Source organism: Sturnus vulgaris, unplaced genomic scaffold (genome assembly GCF_052056855.1).
Source record: "Sturnus vulgaris isolate bStuVul1 unplaced genomic scaffold, bStuVul1.hap1 Scaffold_967, whole genome shotgun sequence".
Lineage (NCBI taxonomy): Eukaryota > Metazoa > Chordata > Aves > Passeriformes > Sturnidae > Sturnus > Sturnus vulgaris.
Window position 1 is genome coordinate 1 of NW_028276837.1, and position 25,038 is coordinate 25,038.

The window sequence follows — 25,038 nt, forward strand, 5'->3', positions numbered from 1 at the left end:
TAAATGGAATTTTGGGTGTTTTTTGGCCTCACCTGCAGCAGGTCCCCACAGGAGGCCGCCAGGAGCCCCCTCTGGCTGAAATCCAGGTGGGAGACCCCGACAGGGACCCCCCACTCGTGGAGGATCCCGAAATTCCTCAGGTCAAAAACTCGAACCTTGCGGTCCAGCCCCGCCGTGGCCATCAGGCTGCAGGGGGGGGAAATAACAGGGGAATGAGCCCAAAAATCACTGAAATCACCCCAAAATCAGCCCAAAAATCACTGAAAATCAGCCCCAAAATCACTGAAAATCAGCCCAAAATCAGCCCAAAAATCAGCCCAAAAATAAACCCAAAAATCACTGAAAATCAGCCCAAAATCAGCCCAAAAATCAGCCCCAAATCAACCCCAAATCAGCCCAAAAATCACTGAAAATCAACCCAAAATCAGCCCAAAATCAGCCCCAAATCAACCCAAAATCAGCCCAAAAATCACTGAAAATCAACCCAAAATCACTGAAAATCAACCAAAAATCACCCCAAAAATCACTGAAAATCAACCAAAAATCACCCCAAAAATCACTGAAAATCAGCCCAAAATCAGCCCAAAAATCACTGAAAATCAACCAAAAAACCAGCCCAAAACCAGCCCAAAATCAGCCCAAAAATCACTGAAAATCAACCAAAAACCAGCCCAAAAACCAGCCCAAAAATCACTGATAATCAACCCAAAAATCACTGAAAATCAGCCCAAAATCACTGAAAATCAACCAAAAACCAGCCCAAAATCAGCCCCAAAATCACTGAAAATCAGCCCAAAATGAACCCAAAAGTCACCCCAAAAATCACTGAAAATCAGCCCAAAATCAGCCCAAAAATCAGCCCAAAATCAGCCCAAAAATCACTGAAAATCAGCCCAAAATCAGCCCCAAAATCAGTGAAATTCACCCGAAAATGAGACCAAAATCCCTGAAATTCACCCCAAAATCACCCCAAAAAATCCCTGAAATTCACCCCAAAATAGCCCCAAAAATCCTTAAAATTCACCCCAAAATTCACCCCAAAAATCAGACCAAAAATCAGTGAAATTCACCCCAAAAATCACTTCAAAAATCACTGAAATTCAACCCAAAAATCAGCCCAAAAATCCCTGAAATTCACCCCAAAATCAGCCAAAATCAGCCCCAAAAATCCCTGAAATTCACCCCAAAATCAGCCCAAAAATCCCTGAAATTCACCCCAAAAATTTCCTGAAATTCACCCCAAAATCAGCCCCAAAATCACCCCAAAATGGGGCCAAAAATCCCTGAAATTCACCCAAATTCCCCCAAATCCATCAGGAATCCCTAAAATGCCCCCAAATCCCCTCAGATCCCCCCGAAATCCCTCGGAATTCCCGGAATTCCCCAGAGATTCCCCAAAATTCCATCAGGAATCCCCCAAAAATCCCCCAGAATTCCCTAAAATCCCCCCCAAAATCCCTCTGGAATTCCCAGAATTCCCCCCCAAAATCCTCCCAAAATCCCTCGGAATTCCAGAATTTTTCCCCAAAATCCCTCAGAATTCCCGGAATTCCCCCAAAATCCCCTGGAATTTCCAGAATTCCCCCCAAATCCCTCAAAATCCTCCCAGACTCCCTCAGAATTCCTGGAATTTTTCCCCAAATCCCCCTGGAATTCCCAGAATTCCCCCAAAATCCCTCGGAATTCCCTCCCAAAAATCCATCAGGAATCCCTGAAATGCCCCCCAAATGCCTGGGAATTCCCAGAATCTCCCCAAAATCCCTGAAAATCCTCCCAAAATCCCTCAGAATTCCCAGAATTTTCCCCAAATCCCTCAGAATTCCTGGAATTTTTCCCCCCCAAAATCCCTCAGAATTCCCAGAAATCCTCCCAGACTCCCTCAGAATTCCCAGAATTTTCCCCTCAAAATCCCTCAGAATTCCCAGAAATCCTCCCAGAATCCCTCGGAATTCCCGGAATTTTTCCCAGAAACCCCCAGAATTCCTGGAATTTTTCCCAAAATCCCTTGGAATTCCCGGAATTCCCCCCAAAATCCCTCAAAATCATCCCAAAATCCCTCAAAATTCCCAGAATTCCCCCCCCAAATCCCTCAAAATCCTCCCAAAATCCATCGGAATTCCTGGAATTTTTCCCCAAATCCCCCTGGAATTTCCGGAATTCCCCCCCAAAATCCCTCAGAATTCATGGAATTTTTCCCCAAAATCCCTCAGAATTCCCGGAATTTTCCCCAAAATCCCCTGGAATTCCCAGAATTCCCCCCAAAATCCCTCAAAATCCTCCCAAAATCCCTCAGAATTCCCAGAATTCCCCCCCCAAATCCCTCGGAATTCCCAGAATTCCCCCCAAAATCCCTGAAAATTCTCCCAGAATCCCTCAGAATTCCCGGAATTTTTCCCCAAAATCCCCTGGAATTGCCAGAATTCCCCCCAAAATCCCTGGGAATTCCCAGAATTCTTCCCAAAATCCCTCAAAATCCTCCCAGACTCCCTCAGAATTCCTGGAATTTTTCCCGAAATCCCCCTGGAATTCCCAGAATTCCCCCAAAATCCCTCGGAATTCCCTCCCAAAAATCCATCAGGAATCCCTAAAATGCCCCCGAGATGCCTGGGAATTCCCAGAATCTCCCCCAAAATCCCTGAAAATCCTCCCAAAATCCCTCAGAATTCCCAGAATTTTTCCCCAAATCCCTCAGAATTCCTGGAATTTTTCCCCCCCAAAATCCCTCAGAATTCCCAGAAATCCTCCCAGACTGCCTCAGAATTCCCAGAATGTTCCCCTCAAAATCCCTCGGAATTCCCAGATTGTCCCCCAAAATCCCCCTGGAATTCCCAGAATTTTTCCACCAAATCCCTCAGAATTCCCGGAATTTTTCCCAGAATCCCGCTGGAATCCCCAGAATTCCCGGAATTTTTCCCAGAATTCCCGGAATTTTTCCCAGAATTCCCGGAATTTTTCCCAGAATTCCCGGAATTTTTCCCGTTTTTCCCGCTGTTTTCCCGCTCACGTTCCGTCGTGGCTGAGGGCGAGGCCGCGCACGGAGCCGCGGTGAGCGAGGAGCCGAGAGACGGCGCCCGGACAGCCCGGGGACCACACCGACACCGAGCCTATTAATAATTAATAATTAATAATTAATAATGGTGAACAATAGGGGACAGCCCGGGGACCACAGCGACACCGAGCCTATTAATAATTAATAATTAATTAATAATTAATAATGGGGAACAATAGGGGACAGCCCGGGGGACCACACCGACACCGAGCCTATTAATAATTAATAATTAATAATTAATAATTAATAATGGTGAACAATAGGGGACAGCCCGGGGACCACACCGACACCGAGCCTATTAATAATTAATAATTAATTAATAATTAATAATGGTGAACAATAGGGGACAGCCCGGGGACCACACCGACACCGAGCCTATTAATAATTAATAATTAATAATTAATAATTGATAATGGTGAACAATAGGGGACAGCCCGGGGACCACACCGACACCGAGCCTATTAATAATTAATAATTAATTAATAATTGATAATGGTGAACAATAGGGGACAGCCCGGGGACCACAGCGACACCGAGCCTATTAACAATTAATAATTAATAATTAATAATTAATAATGGTGAACAATAGGGGACAGCCCGGGGACCACACCGACACCGAGCCTATTAATAATTAATAATTAATAATTAATAATGGTGAACAATAGGGGACAGCCCGGGGGACCACACCGACACCGAGCCTATTAATAATTAATAATTAATAATTAATAATTAATAATGGGGAACAATAGGGGACAGCCCGGGGACCACACCGACACCGTAGCCTGTTAATAATTAATAATTAATAATTAATAATGGTGAACAATAGGGGACAGCCCGGGGACCACACCGACACCGAGCCTATTAATAATTAATTAATAATAATTAATAATTAATAATGGTGAACAATAGGGGACAGCCCGGGGACCACAGCGACACCGAGCCTATTAATTATTAATAATTAATAATTAATAATTGATAATGGGGAACAATAGGGGACAGCCCGGGGACCACAGCGACACCGAGCCTATTAATTATTAATAATTAATAATTAATAATTGATAATGGTGAACAATAGGGGACAGCCCGGGGACCACACCGACACCGAGCCTATTAATAATTAATAATTAATAATTAATAATTAATAATGGGGAACAATAGGGGACAGCCCGGGGACCACACCGACACCGAGCCTATTAACAATTAATAATTAATTAATAATTAATAATGGGGAACAATAGGGGACAGCCCGGGGACCACACCGACACCGAGCCTATTAATAATTAATAATTAATTAATAATTAATAATGGGGAACAATAGGGGACAGCCCGGGGACCACACCGACACCGAGCCTATTAATAATTAATAATTAATTAATAATTGATAATGGTGAACAATAGGGGACAGCCCGGGGACCACAGCGACACCGAGCCTATTAATAATTAATAATTAATAATTAATAATGGTGAACAATAGGGGACAGCCCGGGGACCACAGCGACACCGAGCCTGTTAATAATTAATAATTAATAATTAATAATTAATAATGGTGAACAATAGGGGACAGCCCGGGGACCACAGCGACACCGAGCCTATTAATAATTAATAATTAATTATTAATAATGGTGAACAATAGGGGACAGCCCGGGGACCACAGCGACACCGAGCCTATTAACAATTAATAATTAATTATTAATAATTAATAATGGTGAACAATAGGGGACAGCCCGGGGACCACACCGACACCGAGCCTGGACAATTAATTAATAATTAATAATTAATAATTAATAATTGATAATGGTGAACAATAGGGGACAGCCCGGGGACCACAGCGACACCGAGCCTATTAATAATTAATAATTAATAATTGATAATGGTGAACAATAGGGGACAGCCGGGGACCACACCGACACCGAGCCTATTAATAATTAATAATTAATAATTAATAATTGATAATGGTGAACAATAGGGGACAAGCCCGGGGACCACACCGACACCGAGCCTATTAATAATTAATAATTAATCAATTAATAATGGTGAACAATAGGGGACAGCCCGGGGACCACACCGACACCGAGCCTGGACAATCAAAAATAATTAATAATTAATAATAGGGGATCAAAATAATCATAATGATAATGATGGAAATCTGGGATAGAAAATAAAAAATCTGGGATAAAAAATAAAAATCTGGGATGAAAAATAAAGAATCAAAAAAACAGGGATAAAAACATCTGGGGAAAAAAAATCTGGGATAAAAAATAAAAATCAGGGATCAAAAAATTAGGAATCAAAAAATCAGGGATCAAAAAATCAGGGATCAAAAAAAACCAAAGACAAAAAAAAATCAGGGATAAAAAAATCAGGGATGAAAAATTCAGGGATCAAAAAATCAGGGATTAAAAGAACCCAGGAAATTTCCCCAAAATCCCAGGAAATCCCAACAAAATCCCAGGAAATCCCAACAAAATCCCAGAAAATTCCAACAAAATTCCAGGAAATTCCCCCCAAAATTACATGAAATTCCCCCAAAATCCCAGGAAATTCCAACAAAATTCCAAGAAATTTCCCCAATATCCGAGAAAATCCCAACAAAATCCCAGGAAATCCCAACAAGATCCCAAGAAATGGCCCCAAAATCCCAGGAAATCCAAACAAAATCTGAGAAAATCCCAACAAAATCCCAGGAAATTCCCTCAAAATTCCAAGAAATTTCCCCAAAATCCCAGGAAATTCTCCCAAAATCCGAGAAAATCCCAACAAAATCCCAGGAAATCCAAACAAAATCTCAGGAAATTCCCCCAAAATCTCAGAAAATCCCAACAAAATCCCAAGAAAATCCCAGAAAATTCCCCCAAAATCCCCCCCAAACCCCATCAGGAATTCCCAGAATTCCCAGAATTCCCGGAATTCCCGTTATTCCCACCGTTGGCGTGTCCCAGGTGCACGAGGGCGCTGCGGGGGCTCTGGGCCATGAGAAACCCCAAAATCCCAGGAAATTCCAACAAAATCCCAGGAAATTCCCACAAAATCCCAGGAAATTCCAACAAAAACCCAGGAAATTCCCACAAAATCCCAGGAAATCCAAACAAAATCCGAGAAAATCCCAACAAAATCCCAGGAAATTCCCCCAAAATCGCAGGAAATTCCCCCAAAATCTCAGAAAAATCCCAACAAAATCCCAAGAAAATCCCAGAAAATTCCCCCCAAAATCCCCCCCAGACCCCATCAGGAATTCCCAGAATTCCCAGAATTCCCGAATTTTCCCGAATTCCCACCGTTGGCGTGTCCCAGGTGCACGAGGGCGCTGCGGGGGCTCTGGGCCATGAGAAACCCCAAAATCCCAGGAAATTCCAACAAAATCCCAGGAAATTCCAACAAAATCTCAGAAAATCCCAACAAAATCCCAGGAAATTCTCCCCAAAATCCCAGGAAATTTCCCCCCAGATGCCGTCAGGAATTCCCAAATTTTCCCAGAATTCCCAGAATTTTCCCGGAATTCCCGAATTCCCACCGTTGGCGTGTCCCAGGTGCACGAGGGCGCTGTGGGGGCTCTGGGCCATGAGAAACCCCAAAATCCCAGGAAATTCCAACAAAATCCCAGGAAATCCCAACAAAATCCCAGGAAATTCCCCCCAAATCCCAGGAAATTCCAAGATAATCCCAGTAAATTCCATCAAAATCTCAGAAAATTCCAACAAAATCCCAGGAAATCCCAACAAAATCCGAGAAAATCCCAACAAAATCCCAGGAAATGGCTGCAAAACCCCAGGAAATTCCCCCCAAACCCCATCAGGAATTCCCAGAATTCCCGAATTTTCCCCGGAATTCCCGTTTTTCCCACCGTTGGCGTGTCCCAGGTGCACGAGGGCGCTGCGGGGGTTCTGGGCCATGGCGGCCGCGCGGGCCGCTGCGCGTGCGGAGAACGGAAACCTCGGAGCCCACGGAAACGTCCAGGAAATGCAGCAGCCCCAGGGAGCTCTGGAATGTGGGGGAAAAATGGGGAAAAAAATGGGAAAAATGGTGAAAAAATGGGGAAAAAATGGGGAAAAAATGGGGAAAAATGGGGAAAAAATGGGGGAAAAATGGGGAAAAAATGGGGGAAAAATGGGGAAAAAAATGGGGGAAAAATGGGGAAAAAATGGGGAAAAATGGGGGAAAAAATGGGGGAAAAATGGGGAAAAAATGGGGAAAAATGGGGAAAAAATGGGGGAAAAATGGGGAAAAAATGGGGGAAAAATGGGGAAAAACGGTCAAAAAATGGTGAAAAATTGGTGAAAAAAGATGAAAATTGGTGAAAAATTGGTGAAAAATTGGTGGAAAATGGGGAAAAAATGGTGAAAAATGGTGAAAAAAATGAGGAAAAAATGGGGAAAAAATGGGGAAAAAATGGGGAAAAATGGGGGAAAAATGGGGAAAAAAAGGGAAAAAATGAGGAAAAAATGGGTAAAAAATGGGGGGGAGGGGGGGAAATGTCCAGGAAGTGCAGCAGCCCCAGGGAGCTCTGGAATGTTGGGGGGGGGAGAGAAAAATTGAGGAAAATGGGGAAAATTGGTGAAAAAATGGGGAAAAAATGGGGGAAAAAATGGGGGAAAAATGGGGGAAAAAATGGTGAAAATCGGTGAAGAAATGGGAAAAAATGGGGGAAAATAAAGAAAAAATGGGGAAATGTTCAGGAAATGCAGCAGCCCCAGGGAGCTCTGGAATGATGGGGGAAAATGGGGAAAAAATGGGGAAAAATGGTAAAAAAATGGGGAAAAAAATGGGGAAAAAATGGGGAAAAAACGGTCAAAAATGGTGAAAAATTGGTGAAAAAAAGATGAAAATTGGTGAAAAGTTGGTGGAAAATGGGGGAAAAAATGGTGAAAAAATAGTGAAAAAAATGGGAAAAAATGGGGAAAAAATGGGGAAAAAATGAGAAAAAACAAAGAAAAATGGGGAAATGTCCTGGAAATGCAGCAGCCCCAGGGAGCTCTGGAATGAGAGGGGGGAAATGGGGAAAAAAATGGGAAAAATGGTGAAAATTGGGGAAAAATGGGGGAAAAACGGTCAAAAAATGGTGAAAAATTGGGGAAAAATGGTGAAAAATTGGGGAAAATGGGGAAAAATGGGGAAAAAATGGGGAAAAAATGGGGGGAAAATGAGAAAAAATGGGGAAATGTTCAGGAAGCCAGGGAGCTCTGGAATGTGGGGGGAAAATGGGAAAAATGGGGAAAAATGGTAAAAATTGGTGAAAAAATGGTGAAAAAATAGGGAAAAATGGTAAAAAAAAAGGGAAAAAATGGGTAAAAAAATGGGGAAATGTCCAGGAAATGCAGCAGCCCCAGGGAGCTCTGGAATGTGGGGGGAAAAAAGGGGGAAAAATGGGGGAAAAAAGGGAAAAATGGTGAAAATTGGGAAAAAAATTGGGGAAAAATGGGGAAAAAAATGGTGAAAATTGGTGAAGAAATGGGGGAAAAATGGGGGAAAAATGGGGGGGAAAATGGGGGAAAATCGGTGAAGAAATGGGGAAAAAAATGGGGGAAAATAAAGAAAAAATGGGGAAATGTTCAGGAAGTGCAGCAGCCCCAGGGAGCTCTGGAATGTGGGGGAAAATGGGGAAAAAATGGGGGAAAAATGGGGGAAAAATGGGGGGAATAATGGGGAAAAAAATGTTGAAAAAATGAGGAAAAAATGGGGGAAAAATGGGGAAATGTCCTGGAAGTGCAGCAGCCCCAGAGAGCTCTGGAATATTGGGGAGAAATGAGAAAAAATGGGGAAAAAAATAGGAAAAAAATTGGGGAAAAATAGGAAAAAATAGGAAAAAAAATGGGAAAAAAATAGGAAAAAATGGGAAAAAATGGGTGGGGAAATGTGGAAAAATGTGGAAAAACGGTGATACTAAAAATATATATAAAAAACGGTAAAAGAATCACGAAAAATGGTTAAATCCTGTCAAAAGACGATAAAAAAACGTTTAAAAATCATCAAAAATGGAAAAAAAATGCAGGAAAACGGTAAAAAAAAAATCATGAAAAATGGATTACAGATAATAAAAACTCACTGACCCGTCATTAAAAATGGTAAAAAATCGTTACAGACTCATTAAAAGGTAACACAGGGCTGCAGGGTGGGGGCCAGAGAGCACCTGTGCTGATTCCCCCACGCCCAGCTCTGCCCAGCTGTGCCCAGGTGTGTCTGCCCATTCCCAGGTGTGCCCAGGTGTGCCCAGGTGTGTCCCCACGCCCAGGTGTGCCCAGGTGTGCCCAGGTGTGTCCCCATACCCAGGTTTGTCCCCACGCCCAGGTGTGCCCAGGTGTGTCCCCATACCCAGGTGTGTCCATGCCCAGGTGTGCCCAGGTGCGTCCCCCATGCCCAGGTGTGTCCCCCATGTTCAGCTGTGCCGAGGCGTGCCCAGGTGTGCCCAGGTGTGTCTCCCATTCCCAGCTGTGCCCAGGTGTACCCAGGTGTATTCCCTGTGCCCAGGTGTGCCCAGGTGTGTCCAGGTGTGCCCAGGTGTGTTCCCCATGCCCAGGTGTACCCAGGTGTGCCCAGCTGTGCCCAGGTGTGCCCAGGCGTGCCCAGGTGTATTCCCTGTGCCCAGCTGTGCCCAGGTGTGCCCAGGTTTACCCAGCTGTGCCCATCTGTACCCAGGTGTGCCCAGCTGTGCCCAGGTGTGCCCAGCTGTACCCAGCTGTACCCAGGTGTGTCCAGGTGTGTTCCCCATTCCCAGCTGTGCCCAGGTGTACCCAGGTGTGTCCCCACGCCCAGGTGTGCCCAGGTGTGCCCAGGCGTGCCCAGGTGTATTCCCTGTGCCCAGCTGTGCCCAGGTGTACCCAGGTGTGTCTCATGCCCAGGTGTGTCCCCATGCCCAGGTGTGTCTCCCCATGCCCAGCTGTGCCCAGGTGTACCCAGGTGTGCCAGGTGTGCCCAGGCGTGCCCAGGTGTATTCCCTGTGCCCAGCTGTGCCCAGGTGTACCCAGGTGTGCCCAGGTGTACCCAGGTGTGCCCAGGTGTGCCCAGGTGTACCCAGGTGTGCCCATCTGTACCCAGGTGTGCCCAGGTGTATTTCCTGTGCCCAGGTGTGCCCAGGTGTGCCCAGGTGTATTCCCTGTGCCCAGGTGTGCCCAGCTGTGCCCAGGTATGCCCAGGTGTGCCCAGGTGTGCCCAGGTGTACCCAGATGTGCCCAGGTGTATTCTCCATTCCCAGGTGTGCCCAGGTATGCCCAGGTGTGCCCAGGTGTACCCATCTGTGCCCAGCTGTACCCAGGTGTGCCCAGGTGTGCCCAGGTGTACCCAGGTGTGCCCAGGTGTGCCCAGGTGTGCCCAGCTGTGCCCAGGTGTGCCCAGGTGTGCCCAGGTGTGCGCAGGTGCGCGGTGACTCACGGAGGCAGCGAGCAGGAAGTGGAAGGGCAGGTACTGCAGGTGCAGGGCGTGGCTCAGGGCTCTGAGCACGTGCAGCTCCAGGCCCTGGCTGTCGTACACGTGCAGCCAACGGCGCTGAGCCACGGCCAGCAGCGACTCACAGTGCAGCCAGCTGGGGACACAGAGCGTCACTGGGAGCTATGGGGCTGGGGAGCCATGGGGCTGGGAGCTATGGGGCTGGGAGCTATGGGGCTGGGGACACAGAGCGTCAGTGGGAGCTATGGGGCTGGGAGCTATGGGGCTGGGGACACAGAGCGTCACTGGGAGCTATGGGGCTGGGAGCTATGGGGCTGGGGGGAGCTATGGGGCTGGGAGCTATGGGGCTGGGGACACAGCGGGACAATGGGAGCTATGGGGCTGGGAGCTATGGGGCTGGGAGCTATGGGGCTGGGGACACAGCGGGACAATGGGAGCTATGGGGCTGGGAGCTATGGGGCTGGGGACACAGAGCGTCAGTGGGAGCTATGGGGCTGGGAGCTATGGGGCTGGGGACACAGAGCGTCACTGGGAGCTATGGGGCTGGGAGCTATGGGGCTGGGAGCTATGGGGCTGGGGACACAGCGGGACAATGGGAGCTATGGGGCTGGGAGCTATGGGGCTGGGAGCTATGGGGCTGGGAGCTATGGGGCTGGGGACACAGCGGGACAATGGGAGCTATGGGGCTGGGAGCTATGGGGCTGGGAGCTATGGGGCTGGGAGCTATGGGGCTGGGGACACAGCGGGACAATGGGAGCTATGGGGCTGGGAGCTATGGGGCTGGGAGCTATGGGGCTGGGAGCTATGGGGCTGGGGACACAGCGGGACAATGGGAGCTATGGGGCTGGGGACACAGCGGGACAATGGGAGCTATGGGGCTGGGAGCTATGGGGCTGGGAGCTATGGGGCTGGGGACACAGCGGGACAATGGGAGCTATGGGGCTGGGAGCTATGGGGCTGGGAGCTATGGGGCTGGGAGCTATGGGGCTGGGGACACAGCGGGACAATGGGAGCTATGGGGCTGGGAGCTATGGGGCTGGGAGCTATGGGGCTGGGAGCTATGGGGCTGGGGACACAGCGGGACAATGGGAGCTATGGGGCTGGGGACACAGCGGGACAATGGGAGCTATGGGGCTGGGAGCTATGGGGCTGGGAGCTATGGGGCTGGGGACACAGCGGGACAATGGGAGCTATGGGGCTGGGAGCTATGGGGCTGGGAACTATGGGGCTGGGGACACAGCGGGACAATGGGAGCTATGGGGCTGGGAGCTATGGGGCTGGGGAGCTATGGGGCTGGGGGAGCTATGGGGCTGGGAGCTATGGGGCTGGGGAGCTATGGGGCTGGGGACACACCGTGTCACCGGGGAGCTATGGGGCTGGGGGAGCCATGGGGCTGGGGACACACTGCGTCAATGGGGAGCTATGGGGCTGGGGAGCTATGGGGCTGGGGAGCTATGGGACTGGGGACACAGCGCGTCACTGGGGAGCTATGGGGCTGGGGAGCTATGGGGCTGGGGACACAGCGCGTCACTGGGGAGCTATGGGGGCTGGGGAGCTATGGGGCTGGGGGAGCCATGGGGCTGGGGACAGACTGCGTCAATGGGGAGCCGTGGGGCTGGAGGAGCTATGGGGCTGAGGGAGCTATGGGGGCTGGGGGGGATCTATGGGGTGTCAGGGGATCTATGGGGTGTTATGGGGGATCTATGGGGTGTCAGGGGGGATCTATGGGGTGTCAGGGGGGATCTATGGGGTGTGGGGGGGATCTATGGGGTGTCAGGGGATCTATGGGGTGTCAGGGGGGATCTATGGGGTGTCGGGGGGATCTATGGGGTGTGGGGGGGATCTATGGGGTGTGGGGGAGATCTATGGGGTGTTAGCGGGGATCTATGGGGTGTGGGGGGATCTATGGGGTGTGGGGGGGATCAATGGGGTGTTAGGGGGGATCTATGGGGTGTGGGGGGATCTATGGGGTGTCACGGGGGATCTATGGGGTGTGGGGGGATCTATGGGGTGTGGGGGGGATCAATGGGGTGTTAGGGGGGATCTATGGGGTTTGGGGGGATCTATGGGGTGTCAGGGGGGATCTATGGGATGTCAGGGGATCTATGGGATGTCAGGGGGGATCTATGGGGTGTCAGGGGGGATCTATGGGGTGTGGGGGGATCTATGGGGTGTGGGGGGGATCTATGGGGTGTCAGGGGATCTATGGGATGTCAGGGGGGATCTATGGGGTGTTATGAGGGATCTATGGGGTGTGGGGGGGATCTATGGGGTGTGGGGGGATCTATGGGGTGTGGGGGGAATGTCTGGGCTGTGGGGGGATAACTGTGGGGTTTGGAGGAGGAGAAATGGGGATTTCACGACCAAAAATGGACCCAGTCCATCCCAGTGCCCCCAGTCCCTCCCAGTCCCATCCCAGTTTATCCCAGTCCCATCCCAGTCCATCCCAGTTTATCCTAGTCCCTCCCAGTCCCTCCCAGTCCCATCCCAGTTTATCCCAGTCCCATCCCAGTCCATCCCAGTCCCTCCCGGTCCGTCCCAGTTTATCCCAGTCCCTCCCAGTCCATCCCAGTTTATCCCAGTCCCTCCCAGTCCATCCCAGTTTATCCCAGTCCCTCCCAGTTTATCCCAGTCCCATCCCAGTCCCTCCCAGTCCCTCCCAGTCCCTCCCAGTCCGTCCCAGTCCGTCCCAGTGTCCCCAGTCTCACCACAGGTCCTGGATTGGTTCCATGGTGCTGAACTCGCTCAGGAGGCGCCGCTGCTCCCAGTCCAGGGCGGCCACGTGACCCCGGAGACCCCCCAGTAACAGGTGCCTGTGGGACTGGGATTAACTGGGAGCACTGGGAGGGGACTGGGAGGGGACTGGGAGTGGACTGGGAGGGGACTGGGAGCACTGGGAGTGAACTGGGAGCACTGGGAGGGACTAGGAATGAACTGTGAGGGACTGGGAGCAAACTGGGAGGGACTGGGAAGGACCGGGAATCAACTGGGAGGAACTGGGATAGACTGGAAGGGGACTGGGAGCGACTGGGAGGGACTGGGATTAACTGGGAGCACTGGGAGGGGACTGGGAGGGGACTGGGAATGAACTGGGAGAGGACTGGGAGCACTGGGAATGAACTGGGTGCACTGGGAGGGACCGGGAGGGATTGGGATGGACTGGGAGTGAACTGGGAGTGAACTGGGATGGACTGGGAGTGAACTGGGATGGACTGGGAGTGAACTGGGATGGACTGGGAGGGACTGGGATGGACTGGGAGTGAACTGGGATGGACTGGGAAAGAACTTGGAGGGAACTGGGAGCACTGGGATGGACTGGGAGTGACTGAGACAGAACTGGTCCATCCCAGTCCATACTGGTTTATACTGGTCCATACTGGTTTATTCCAGCCCATCCCAATCCATACTGGTCTGTACTGGTTCATATTGGTCCATACCGGTCTACACTGGTTTATACCGGTCCATACTGCTCCATACAGGTCCGTACTGGTCTGTACTGGTTCATACTGGTCCATACTGGCCCATACTGGTCCATACTGGTCTATACTGTCCCATACTGGTCCATACTGTCCCATACTGGTTTATACTGGTTTATACTGGTTTATACTGCTCCATACTAGTCTATACTGGTCTATACCGGTCCATACTAGTCTATACTGGTCTATACTGGTCTATACTGGTCCATACTGTCCCATACTGGTCTATACTGGTCCATACTGGTCTAGAGTGGTTTATACTGTCCCATACTGTCCCATACTGTCCCATACTGGTCCATACTGGTCTATAGTGGTTTATACTGGTCCATACTGGTCCATACTGGTTTATACTATCCCATACTGTCCCATATTGGTCCATACTGGTCCATACTGGTCTATAGTGGTTTATACTGGTCTATATTGGTCCATGCTGGTTTATACTGTCCCATACTGTCCCATACTGGTTTATACTGGTCCATACTGGTCCATACTGGTCCATACTGGTCCATACTGGTTTATACTGTCCCATACTGTCCCATACTGTCCCATACTGGTCTATACTGGTCTATACTGGTCCATACTGGTCCGTGCTGGTGCTGACCTGCCGGTGCGGGTGTAATCCAGCCTGTAGGGCCCGAACTGCTCCAGGCGCAGCTCAAAGTGCTGGGAACCCAAAATTCCACAAATTTCACCCCAAAATTCCACAAATTTCACCCAAAATTCCACCCAAAATTCCCAAATTCCACCCAAAATTCCCAAATTTCATCCAAAATTCCACAAATTTCACCCAAAATTCCACCCAAAATTCCCAAATTCCACCCAAAATTCCCAAATTTCACCCAAAATTCCACAAATTCCACCCCAAAATTCCAAAATTTCACTCAAAATTCCACAAATTTCACCCCAAAATTCCATAAATTCCACCCAAATTCCCAAATTTCACCCTGAAAGTTCACCCCAAATTCCCAAATTTACCCCCAAATTCCCGAATTTCACCCCAAAATTCCCAAATTCCACCCAAAATTCCCAAATTTCACCCCAAAATTCCACAAATTCCACCCCAAAATTCCCAAATTCCACCCCAAAATTCCCAAATTTCACCCCAAATTTCCACAAATTCCACCCAAAATTCCACAAATTCCACCCAAAATTCCCAAATTCCACCCAACATTCCCAAATTTCACCCCAAAATTCCATAAATTCCACCCCAAATTCCCAAATTTCACCCTGAAAGTTCACCCCAAATTCCCAAATTTACCCCCAAATTCCCGAATTTCACCCCAAAATTCCCAAATTCCACCCAAAATTCCCAAATTTCACCCCAAATCACCAAAATTCCACCCCCAAATCCCCATTTCCCTCCCAAAATCCCCATTTAATCCTCCCAAAATCCCCATTTTTCCCCCCAAAATCCTCAATTTTCCCCCCCAAAATTCCAATCTTTCCCCCAATCCCAAATTTTTCCCCCAAAATCCCCAATTTTCCCCCCAGAATTCCCATTTTTCCCCCCCAAATCCCCAATTTCCCTCCCCAATTCCCAATTTTTCCCCCAAAATTCCAATTTTCCCCCAGAATTCCCAATTTCCCCCCCCAAAATTCCCAATTTTCCCCCCAAAATTCCAATCTTTCCCCCAATCCCAAATTTTTCCCCCAAAATCCCCAATTTTTCCCCCCCAAAATTCCAATTTTTCCCCCCCCAGAATCCCCATTTTTCCCCCCAAATCCCCAATTTCCCCCCCCCAAATCCCCAATTTTTCCCCCCCAATATCCCCATTTCCCCCCAGAATTCCCGATTTTTCCCCAATTCCAGGTTTTTTTTTCCCCCCATTCCCGTGCCCACCTTGCAGGCGCTGCCGATGTCGACGGCGTCGGCGATTTCCTGCTGAGAGATCCTGGCGCTGTCCTGGCCTGGATCTGCCTCCAAAAACCTGCAGGAATCCCAAAAAATTCCTCAGAATTCCCAAAAATTCCTCAAAATCCAAGAAAATTCCACAAAATTCCCAAAAAATTCCGGGATTCTGGGACTCTCTGGGGAGATTCTGGGACATTCCCTGGCGGGAATTTGGGAGATTTTGGGGTCCTGGCCTGGATCTGCCTCCAAAAACCTGCAGGGATCCCAAAAAAATTCCCCAGAATTCCCAAAAATTCCACAGAATTCCCAACAAATTCCACAAAATTCCACCAAAATTGGGGCTGTTTGGGGAGATTCTGGCGGATTCCCGGTGGAAATTTGGGAGATTTTGGGGTCCTGGCCCGGATCTGCCTCCAAAAACCTGCAGGGATTCCACAAATTCCACAGAATTCCCAAAAAATTCCACAGAATTAAAAAAAAATTCCACAAAAATTCCGGGATTCTGGGACTCTCTGGGGAGATTCTGGGGGATTCCCTGGTGGAAATTTGGGAGATTTTGGGGTCCTGGCCTGGATCTGCTTCCAAAAACCTGCAAGGATTCCACAAAAATTCCACAGAATTCCCAAAAATTCCACAAAATTCCCAAAAATTCCACAGAATTCCAAAAAAATTCCACAAAAATTGGGGCTGTTTGGGGAGATTCTGGGGGATTCCCGGTGACAATTTGGGAGATTTTGGGGTCCTGGCCTGGATCTGCCTCCAAAAACCTGCAGGGATTCCACAAAAATTCCTCAGAATTCCCAAAAATTCCACAAAATTCCAAAGAATTCCACGAAAATTCCACAAAAATTGCAAAAAATTCCGGGATTCTGGGACTCTCTGGGGAGATTCTGGGGGATTCCCCGCTGGAAATTTGGGAGATTTTGGGGTCCTGGCCTGGATCTGCCTCCAGAAACCTGCAGGGATCCCCCAAAAATTCCTCAGAATTCCCAAAAATTCCACAAAATTCCCAAAAATTCCTCAAAATCCAAGAAAATTCCACAAAATTCCCAAAAAATTCCGGGATTCTGGGACTCTCTGGGGAGATTTTGGGACATTCCCTGGTGGGAATTTGGGAGATTTTGGGGTCCTGGCCTGAATCTGCCTCCAGGAACCTGCAGGGATTCCAAAAAATTCCTCAGATTTATCAATTTTTGGGAAATTCCCAGATTTTTGGGGGGATTTTTGGGACGTTCCCAATGGATTTTGGGATCTCTGACGGATTTTTGGGACCTTCCCGGATTTTTGGGGGATTTTTGGGACATTCCCAGATTTTTTGGTACATTCTCAGAATTTTTTGGGGGGGATTTTTTGGACATTCCCAGATTTTTTTGGGCATTTTTGGGACGTTCCCGATGAATTTTTGGGAAATTCCTGGATTTTTTGGGAGGATTTTTGTGACATTCCCCGGATTTTTTTGGGGGGAATTTTTGGGGTCCCTGATGGATTTCGGGACATTCCTGGAATTTTTAGGGGATTTTTGGGACATTTCCAGATTTTTGGGGGGATTTTTGTGCCATTCCCAGGATTTTTTGGGGGGATTTTTGTGCCATTCCCAAATTTTTTTTTTTTTAATTTTTGTGCCATTCCCAGGATTTTTTGGGGCGATTTTTCTGCCATTCCCAGATTTTTTTTTTTTTTTTAATTTTTGTGCCACTCCCAGGATTTTTTGGGGCGATTTTTCTGCCATTCCCAGATTTTTTTTTTTGTTTTTTAATTTTTGTGCCATTCCCAGAATTTCTTTGGGGGAATTTTTGTGCCATTCCCAGGATTTTTTGGGGGGATTTTTTTGGACATTCCCAGATTTTTTTTTCTAATTTTTGTGCCATTCCCAGGATTTTTTGGGGGGATTTTTTGGACATTCCCAGAATTTTTTTTTAATTTTTGTGCCATTCCCAGAATTTTTGGGGGGATTTTTTTTGTGCCATTCCCAGATTTTTTTTTGTTAATTTTTGTGCCATTCCCAGGATTTTTTTGGAAAATTTTTGTGCCATTCCCAGAATTTTTTGGGGGGATTTTTTTGGACATTCCCAGAATTTTTTTTTTTATTTCTGTGCCATTCCCAGGATGATTTTTTGGGGGGATTTTTTGTGCCATTCCCAGATTTTTTTTTAGTTTTTGTGCCATTCCCAAATTTTTTTTTTTTTTAATTTTTGTGCCATTCCCAGGATTTTTTGGGGCGATTTTTCTGCCATTCCCAGATTTTTTTTTTTTTTTTAATTTTTGTGCCACTCCCAGGATTTTTTGGGGCGATTTTTCTGCCATTCCCAGATTTTTTTTTTTGTTTTTTAATTTTTGTGCCATTCCCAGAATTTCTTTGGGGGAATTTTTGTGCCATTCCCAGGATTTTTGGGGGGGATATTTTTGGACATTCCCAGATTTTTTTTGTGGATTTTTGTGCCATTCCCAGATTTTTTCTTGGATTTTTGTGCCATTCCCAGGATTTTTTGGGGGATTTTTTTGGACATTCCCAGATTTTTTTTTCTAATTTTTGTGCCATTCCCAGGATTTTTTGGGGGGATTTTTTGGACATTCCCAGAATTTTTTTTTAATTTTTGTGCCATTCCCAGAATTTTTGGGGGGATTTTTTTTGTGCCATTCCCAGATTTTTTTTTGTTAATTTTTGTGCCATTCCCAGGATTTTTTTGGAAAATTTTTGTGCCATTCCCAGAATTTTTTGGGGGGATTTTTTTGGACATTCCCAGAATTTTTTTTTTTATTTCTGTGCCATTCCCAGGATGATTTTTTGGGGGGATTTTTTGTGCCATTCCCAGATTTTTTTTTAGTTTTTGTGCCATTCCCAAATTTTTTTTTTTTTTAATTTTTGTGCCATTCCCAGGATTTTTTGGGGCGATTTTTCTGCCATTCCCAGATTTTTTTTTTACTTCTGTGCCATTCCCAGGATTTTTTGGGGGGATTTTTTTGTGCCATTCCCAGATTTTTTTTTAATTTTTGTGCCATTCCCAGGATTTTTTGGGGGGATTTTTTTGGGACATTCCCAGATTTTTTTTGTGGATTTCAGTGCCATTCCCAGGATGATTTTTTGTGGATTTCTGTGCCATTCCCAGGATGATTTTTTGGGATTTCTGTGCCATTCCCAGGATGATTTTTTGGGATTTCTGTTCCATTCCCAGGATGATTTTTTGGGGGATTTCTGTGCCATTCCCAGGATGATTTTTTGGGGATTTCAGTGCCATTCCCAGGATGATTTTTTGGGGATTTCTGTGCCATTCCCAGGATGATTTTTTGGGATTTCTGTGCCATTCCCAGGATGATTTTTTGGGGATTTTTGTGCCATTCCCAGGATGATTTTTGGGGATTTCTGTGCCATTCCCAGGATGATTTTTGGGGATTTCTGTGCCATTCCCAGGATGATTTTTTGGGATTTCTGTTCCATTCCCAGGATGATTTTTTGGGATTTCTGTTCCATTCCCCGGATGATTTTTTGGGATTTCTGTTCCATTCCCAGGATGATTTTTTGGGATTTCTGTGCCATTCCCAGGATGATTTTTTGGGGATTTCTGTGCCATTCCCAGGATGATTTTTTGGGGATTTCTGTGCCATTCCCAGGATGATTTTTTGGGATTTCTGTGCCATTCCCAGGATGATTTTTTGGGGATTTCAGTGCCATTCCCAGGATGATTTTTTGGGGATTTTTGTTGTTTCTCACCCCGGCTCCTCGGGCAGGAGGGGTTCCCATCTCGCCGCCTTTTCCGCCGCCAAATTTTCCCGATTTCCCAAATTCTTGAGGTGCCAACGGAGCCGGGGGGCGACGGCGCGGGGCTGGGGGGGGGAGACCCCAAAATTACACCCAAAATACACCCAAATTACACCCAAAACACACCCAAATTACACCCAAATTACACCCAAATTACACCCAAAACACACCCAAAATACACCCAAATTACACCCAAAATACACCCAAAATACACCCAAATTACACCCAAAACACACCCAAATTACACCCGAATTACACCCGAATTACACCCAAAATACACCCAAAATACACCCAAATTACACCCAAATTACACCCAAAACACACCCAAATTACACCCAAATTACACCCAAAATACACCCAAATTACACCCAAAATACACCCAAAATACACCCATAACACACCCAAAACACACCCAAATTACACCCAAATTACACCCAAAATACACCCAAAATACACCCAAAATACACCCAAAATTACACCAAAACACACCCAAAATACACCCAAATTACACCCAAAATACACCCAAAATACACCCAAATTACACCCAAAACACACCCAAATTACACCCAAATTACACCCAAAATACACCCAAAACACACCCAAAATACACCCAAAATACACCCAAAATACACCCAAATTACACCCAAGTTACACCCAAATTACACCCAAGTTACACCCAAATTACACCCAAATTACACCCAAAACACACCCAAAACACACCCAAATTACACCCAAAACACACCCAAAATACACCCAAATTACACCCAAAATACACCCAAAATACACCCAAATTACACCCAAATTACACCCAAATTACACCCAAAATACACCCAAAAACACACCCAAATTACACCCAAAATACACCCAAATTACACCCAAAACACACCCAAATTACACCCAAATCCCATCCAAATTCCCCCAAATTTCACCCAGATTGCCTCAAATTCACTCAAATTCCACCCAAATTCCCAAATCTCCCGATTTTCCCCAAATCGACCCAAATCACCCAAATTTCACACAAATTTCACCTAAATCGCCCCAAATTCCCTCAAATTCCCCCCAAATTTCACCCAAATCCCACCCAAATTTCCAGAAATTTCACCTAAATTCCCTCAAATTCCACCGAAATCGCCCCAAATTCCACCCAAATCCCTCAAATTCCACCCAAATTCCTTCAAATTTTACCCAAATTCCCCCCAAATCCCCCAGTTTTATCCAAATCTCACCCAAATTCCACCCAAATTTTACCCAAATTTCACCCAAATCTCACCCAAATCGTCTCAAATTCCCTCAAATTCCCCCAAATTTCACCTAAATTCCCCCAAATTCCCTCAAATTCCCTCCAAATCTCCACAAATTTCACCCAAATCCCCCGGAAGTTCACCCAAATTACCCCAAATTTCCTCAAATTCCCCCCAAACTCCCAAATCCCCGAAATTTCACCCAAATCGCCCCAAAGTCCCTCAAATTTCCCCCAAATGTGACCCAAATTCCACTAAATTCCACCCAAATTCCAGAATTTTCACCCAAATCTCCCCAAAGTTCACCCAAATCACAGAAATTCCACCTAAATCGCCCCAAATTCCTCCCCATCCCACCCAAATTTCACCCAAATTCCACCCGAATCACCCCAAACTCACTCGAATTCCACCGAAATCACCCCAATTTCATCCAAAGTTCATCCAAATCGCCCCCAAATCCCACAAATTCTCCCAAATCCCACCCAGCCTGTCCCCATTTCTCCCAAAATCCCCTCAGGATCCCCCCAAAATCCCTCAGGATCCCCAAAATCCCCTCAGGGACCCCAAAATCCCCTCAGGGACTCCTAAATCCCCCCAAAATCCCTCAAATCCCCTCAGGGACCCCCCAAACTCTTTTAGGATTCCCAAATCCACTCAGCGACCCCAAAATCCCCTCACGAATCCCTCAGGAATCCCAAAATCCCCTCAGGGATCCCCAAACCCCCTCAGGGATCCCAAAAATCCTCTCACGATCCCCAAATTCCGCCAACGATCCCCAAATCCCCTCAGAGATCCCTCAGGGATCCCCCAAATCCCCTCAGGGTCTCCTAAATTCCCCTAAAATCCCCCAAATCCCCTCACGTACCCCCAAATCCCCTCAGAGACCCCTCAGGGATCCCCCAAATCCCCTCAGGGTCTCCTAAATCCCCCTAAAATCCCCCAAATCCCCTCACGGACCCCAAATACCTTCAGGGACCCCCAAATCCCCTCACGTACCCCAAAATCCCCTCAGAGATCCCTCAGGGACCCGAAATCTCCTCAGGGACCCCAAAATCTCCTCAGTCCCACCCCAAATCCCCTCAGAGACCCCCAATCCCCTCAGGGATCCCCAAAATCCCCTCAGGGACACCCAAACCCTCTCAGGGATCCCAAAAATCCTCTCACGATCCCCAAATTCCCCCAACGACCCCAAATCCCCTCACGTACCCCCAAATCCCCTCAGAGACCCCCTCAGCGATTCCCAATCACCTCACGTACCCCAAAATTCCCTCAGGGACCCGAAAATCCCCCTAAAATCCCCAACTCGCCTTCAGGCCCCCCCAAATCCTCTCAGGGATCCCAAACCCCCTGAGGACTCAACCAATCCCCTCATGCCCCCCCAAATCCCCTCAGGGATCCCCCCCAAACCCTTAAGGATCCCAAAATCCCCTCAGGACCCCCGAAAATCCCCTCAGAGACCCCCGCCCCCCTCTTTTACCGCTTTTTCCTCCGTGCCCGCAGGAACCGCTTCAGTCTGGACGGCGGCAGCGGCGCCGGCCCGGGGAACGGGTCCTTCCTCTGCGGGAAAAGCGCGAATGAGGCCGGGACCGCCCCAGAATCACCGGGGGATCCCCAAAATCCTCCCCGAGACCCCCAAATTTCGGGGATTTTTCTCCCTTCCCCATCACTCACCCCAGACACGCCGCCCGCCATCGCCACCATGTGCAGAGGCCACACCTACTTCCGGTGAGGAGCCAATCGGATTGAAGGGCGAGGGGGTAAAGCGTGGCCAATCAGAGCGAAGCGGCGCGGGAAGGGGTTGAGGGAGCAGGCGCCATCTTGGTGTAGGGCAAAGCGGCCGTTGAATAGAGCGCGGGCGCCATCTTTGTTACCGGCGGCGCCATCTTTGTTGCGGGCGGCGCCATCTTGGCCACGGGCGCAGGAGCAGACGTGGTTGCCGCCATCTTTGTTGAGGGCACATCTCCGTGCGGCACTTCCGGGTCCTTTTTCCCAAATTTTGGGGCCTCCCAAATTCACTTTTTTTCCCCCAAAAATCCTCCTTTTACTCCGGAATGAACTTTTACTCCTAAAATATCGCATTTATTCCCCAAAAATGCGTTTCCCCCCTCCCCAAAAAATCTGGTTTTATTCCCCAAAATTCCACGTGGATTTCCCGAAATTTTTATTCCCGAATTTTTATATATATATATTTTTTTTGCCCCCGAAAATGCTGATTTGATTACAAAATTCAGCTTTATTCCATAGAAATGCACTCTCATCCCCCAAATCTCCTCCAGTCCCCCAAAAATTCTGGAAATTCCGTTTCCAAAACCACCCAGAATTCCACTTCCATTCCCAAAAATTCCTTTAATTCCCAAAAAAATTCCTTCAATTCCCCCCAAATCTCTCCCATTCCCCCCAAAAAATCCCTTTCATCTCAAAAACCCGCTTTATTTCCCCAAAAATCCCCTTTTTATTCCCAAAAGCCCCTTTTTCAATCCCTAAAAATCCCCTCTGGAATTCCCAAAACTCCATTTTTTTCCCAAAATTCCACTCACAAATTCCAAAAAAATTCCGGTTTTATTCCCGGAATTTTGTGTCCAGCCCCAAAATTTCTCTTTATTTTCCCCACTTTTCCTTTTTTTTTACCCAAAAGTCCCAATCCCCAAAAAATCTCCCTTCAATCCTCCAAAAATCCATTTCATTCCCCAAAAAACCCCACTTTTATCCTGGTTTTCTCTTATTTTTTTCCCAGTTTTCTCTTCCTTTTTTTTCGTTTTCCCCTCCTTTTTCCCCTCCTTTCCCCCTCATTTTTTCCCAAATTTTCCCGTCTTTTTTTCTCATTTTTTCCCCAGTTTTTCCCTCCCTTTTTTCCAAGTTTCTCCCTCATTTTTCCCAGTTTTCCCTCCTTTTTTCCCCCCCTTTTTCCCCATTTTTCTCTCCTTTTCCCCCCCAGTTTTTTCCTCATTTTAAGTTTTTCCCCTCATTTTCCCCCTACTTTTTGCCGTTTTTTCCCCCCAAAAATCCACTCACACACTGCAAAAAAAATCAATTTTATTCCCAGAATTTCTCCTCCAAAATCCACCAAATCCCTCCCAAATTTTTCCAGTTTTTCCCAATTTTCGCTTCATTCCCCCCCCCACTTTTGCCAGTTTTTCCCTCCTTTTTCCATCATTTTTCCCAGTTTTTTTCCTCATTTTTTTTTCCCACTTTCCCCTCCTTTTTTTCCTGGTTTTTCCCTCATTTTTCCCTCTTTTTATTCCCATTTTTCCCCTTCTATTTTTCCGGTTTTTTACTCATTTTTTTCTGGTTTTGCTCACATTTCCCCCTCCTTTATTCTCAATTTTTCCTTCATTTTTTTCCCATTTTTCTTCTCTCTTTTTCCCGTTCCCCCCCCCCCCCATTTTTTCATATTTTTTTCCCCATTTTCCCTCATTTTTTTCCAAATTTCTCCCTCTTTTACCCCAGTTTTTCTCTCCCCCTCATTTTTAAGTTTTTCCCTTCATTTTTTCCCCTCACTTTTCCATCCTTTTTTTTCCCGTTTTTCCCTCATTTTTTCTCAGTTTTTTCCTCATTTTTTCCCCATTTTTCCTCTCTCTTTTTCCCGTTTTCCCCCCTCATTTTTCCATCATTTTTTCCCATTTCCCCCCCCCAAAAATCCACTCACACACTGCAAAAAAACTCGGATTTTATTCCCAGAATTTCTCCTCTGACTCCAAAATCCAGCAAATTTCTCCCCATTTTTCCCTCCTTTTTCTAACCTTTCTTTCCCATTTTTTCATTTTTTTTCCAAAATTTCTCCCTCATTTTTCCCAATTTCTCCCTCATTTTTTCCAGTTTTTCTCCTCTCTTCTTCCTGTTCCCCCCCCATTTTTTCCATCCTTTTTTCCCCGTTTTTTCCTCATTTTTTTTTCAAATTTCTCTTTTTTTCCCCCAGTTTTTCCTGGTTTTTTCCCAGTTTTTCTCTCCTTTTTCCTTCCATTTTAAATTTTTTCTCGTCCCTTTTTCCTCATTTTTCCTTCATTTTTCCCCTCATTTCCCATTTTCCCCCCAAAAATCCACTCACACCCTGCAAAAAATTCCGATTTTATTCCCAAAATTTCTCCCCCAACCCCAAAATCCACCAAATTCCTCCCATTTTCCCTCGTTTTTCCCCTTATTTTTCCTCTTTTCCATAATTTTTTTCCGTTTTTCCCTCGTTTTTTCCTGTTTTCTCCTCCTTTTTTCTGGTTTTTTTTCCCCTCCTTTTTTCCCCAATTTTCCTCTCTCTTTTTCCCGTTCCCCCCCCCTCATTTTTCCATATTTTT

General features: G+C 46.9%; 1 protein-coding gene across 1 annotated transcript; it reads right to left on the reverse strand.

Annotated features, from left to right (window-relative positions):
- Nucleotides 1-36: 36 nt before the first annotated feature.
- WDR46 (WD repeat domain 46) lies at nucleotides 37-22,695 on the reverse strand. The gene is made up of 11 exons (XM_088158787.1): nucleotides 22,542-22,695; nucleotides 22,424-22,471; nucleotides 22,230-22,309; nucleotides 19,464-19,576; nucleotides 15,743-15,830; nucleotides 14,504-14,565; nucleotides 13,135-13,239; nucleotides 10,412-10,562; nucleotides 6,891-7,027; nucleotides 3,005-3,104; nucleotides 37-186 (listed from the first exon to the last, which is right to left on the reverse strand). Exons 1-11 carry the CDS (start codon nucleotides 22,693-22,695, stop codon nucleotides 142-144), a joined length of 1,083 nt encoding a protein of 360 aa, XP_088014913.1. The 3' UTR covers nucleotides 37-141.
- Between the last annotated feature and the right edge of the window lie 2,343 nt (nucleotides 22,696-25,038).

Excerpts from the sequence above, each read along its gene's own strand:
- WDR46 (XM_088158787.1), bottom strand. The coding sequence starts at position 22,695 with ATGGCGGCAACCACGTCTGCTCCTGCGCCCGTGGCCAAGATGGCGCCG. Across the intron at positions 14,566-15,742 it reads ACATCGGCAGCGCCTGCAAG|CACTTTGAGCTGCGCCTGGA; the intron begins GTGGGCACGGGA and ends TTGGGTTCCCAG. Across the intron at positions 13,240-14,503 it reads GATTACACCCGCACCGGCAG|GCACCTGTTACTGGGGGGTC; the intron begins GTCAGCACCAGC and ends CCAGTCCCACAG.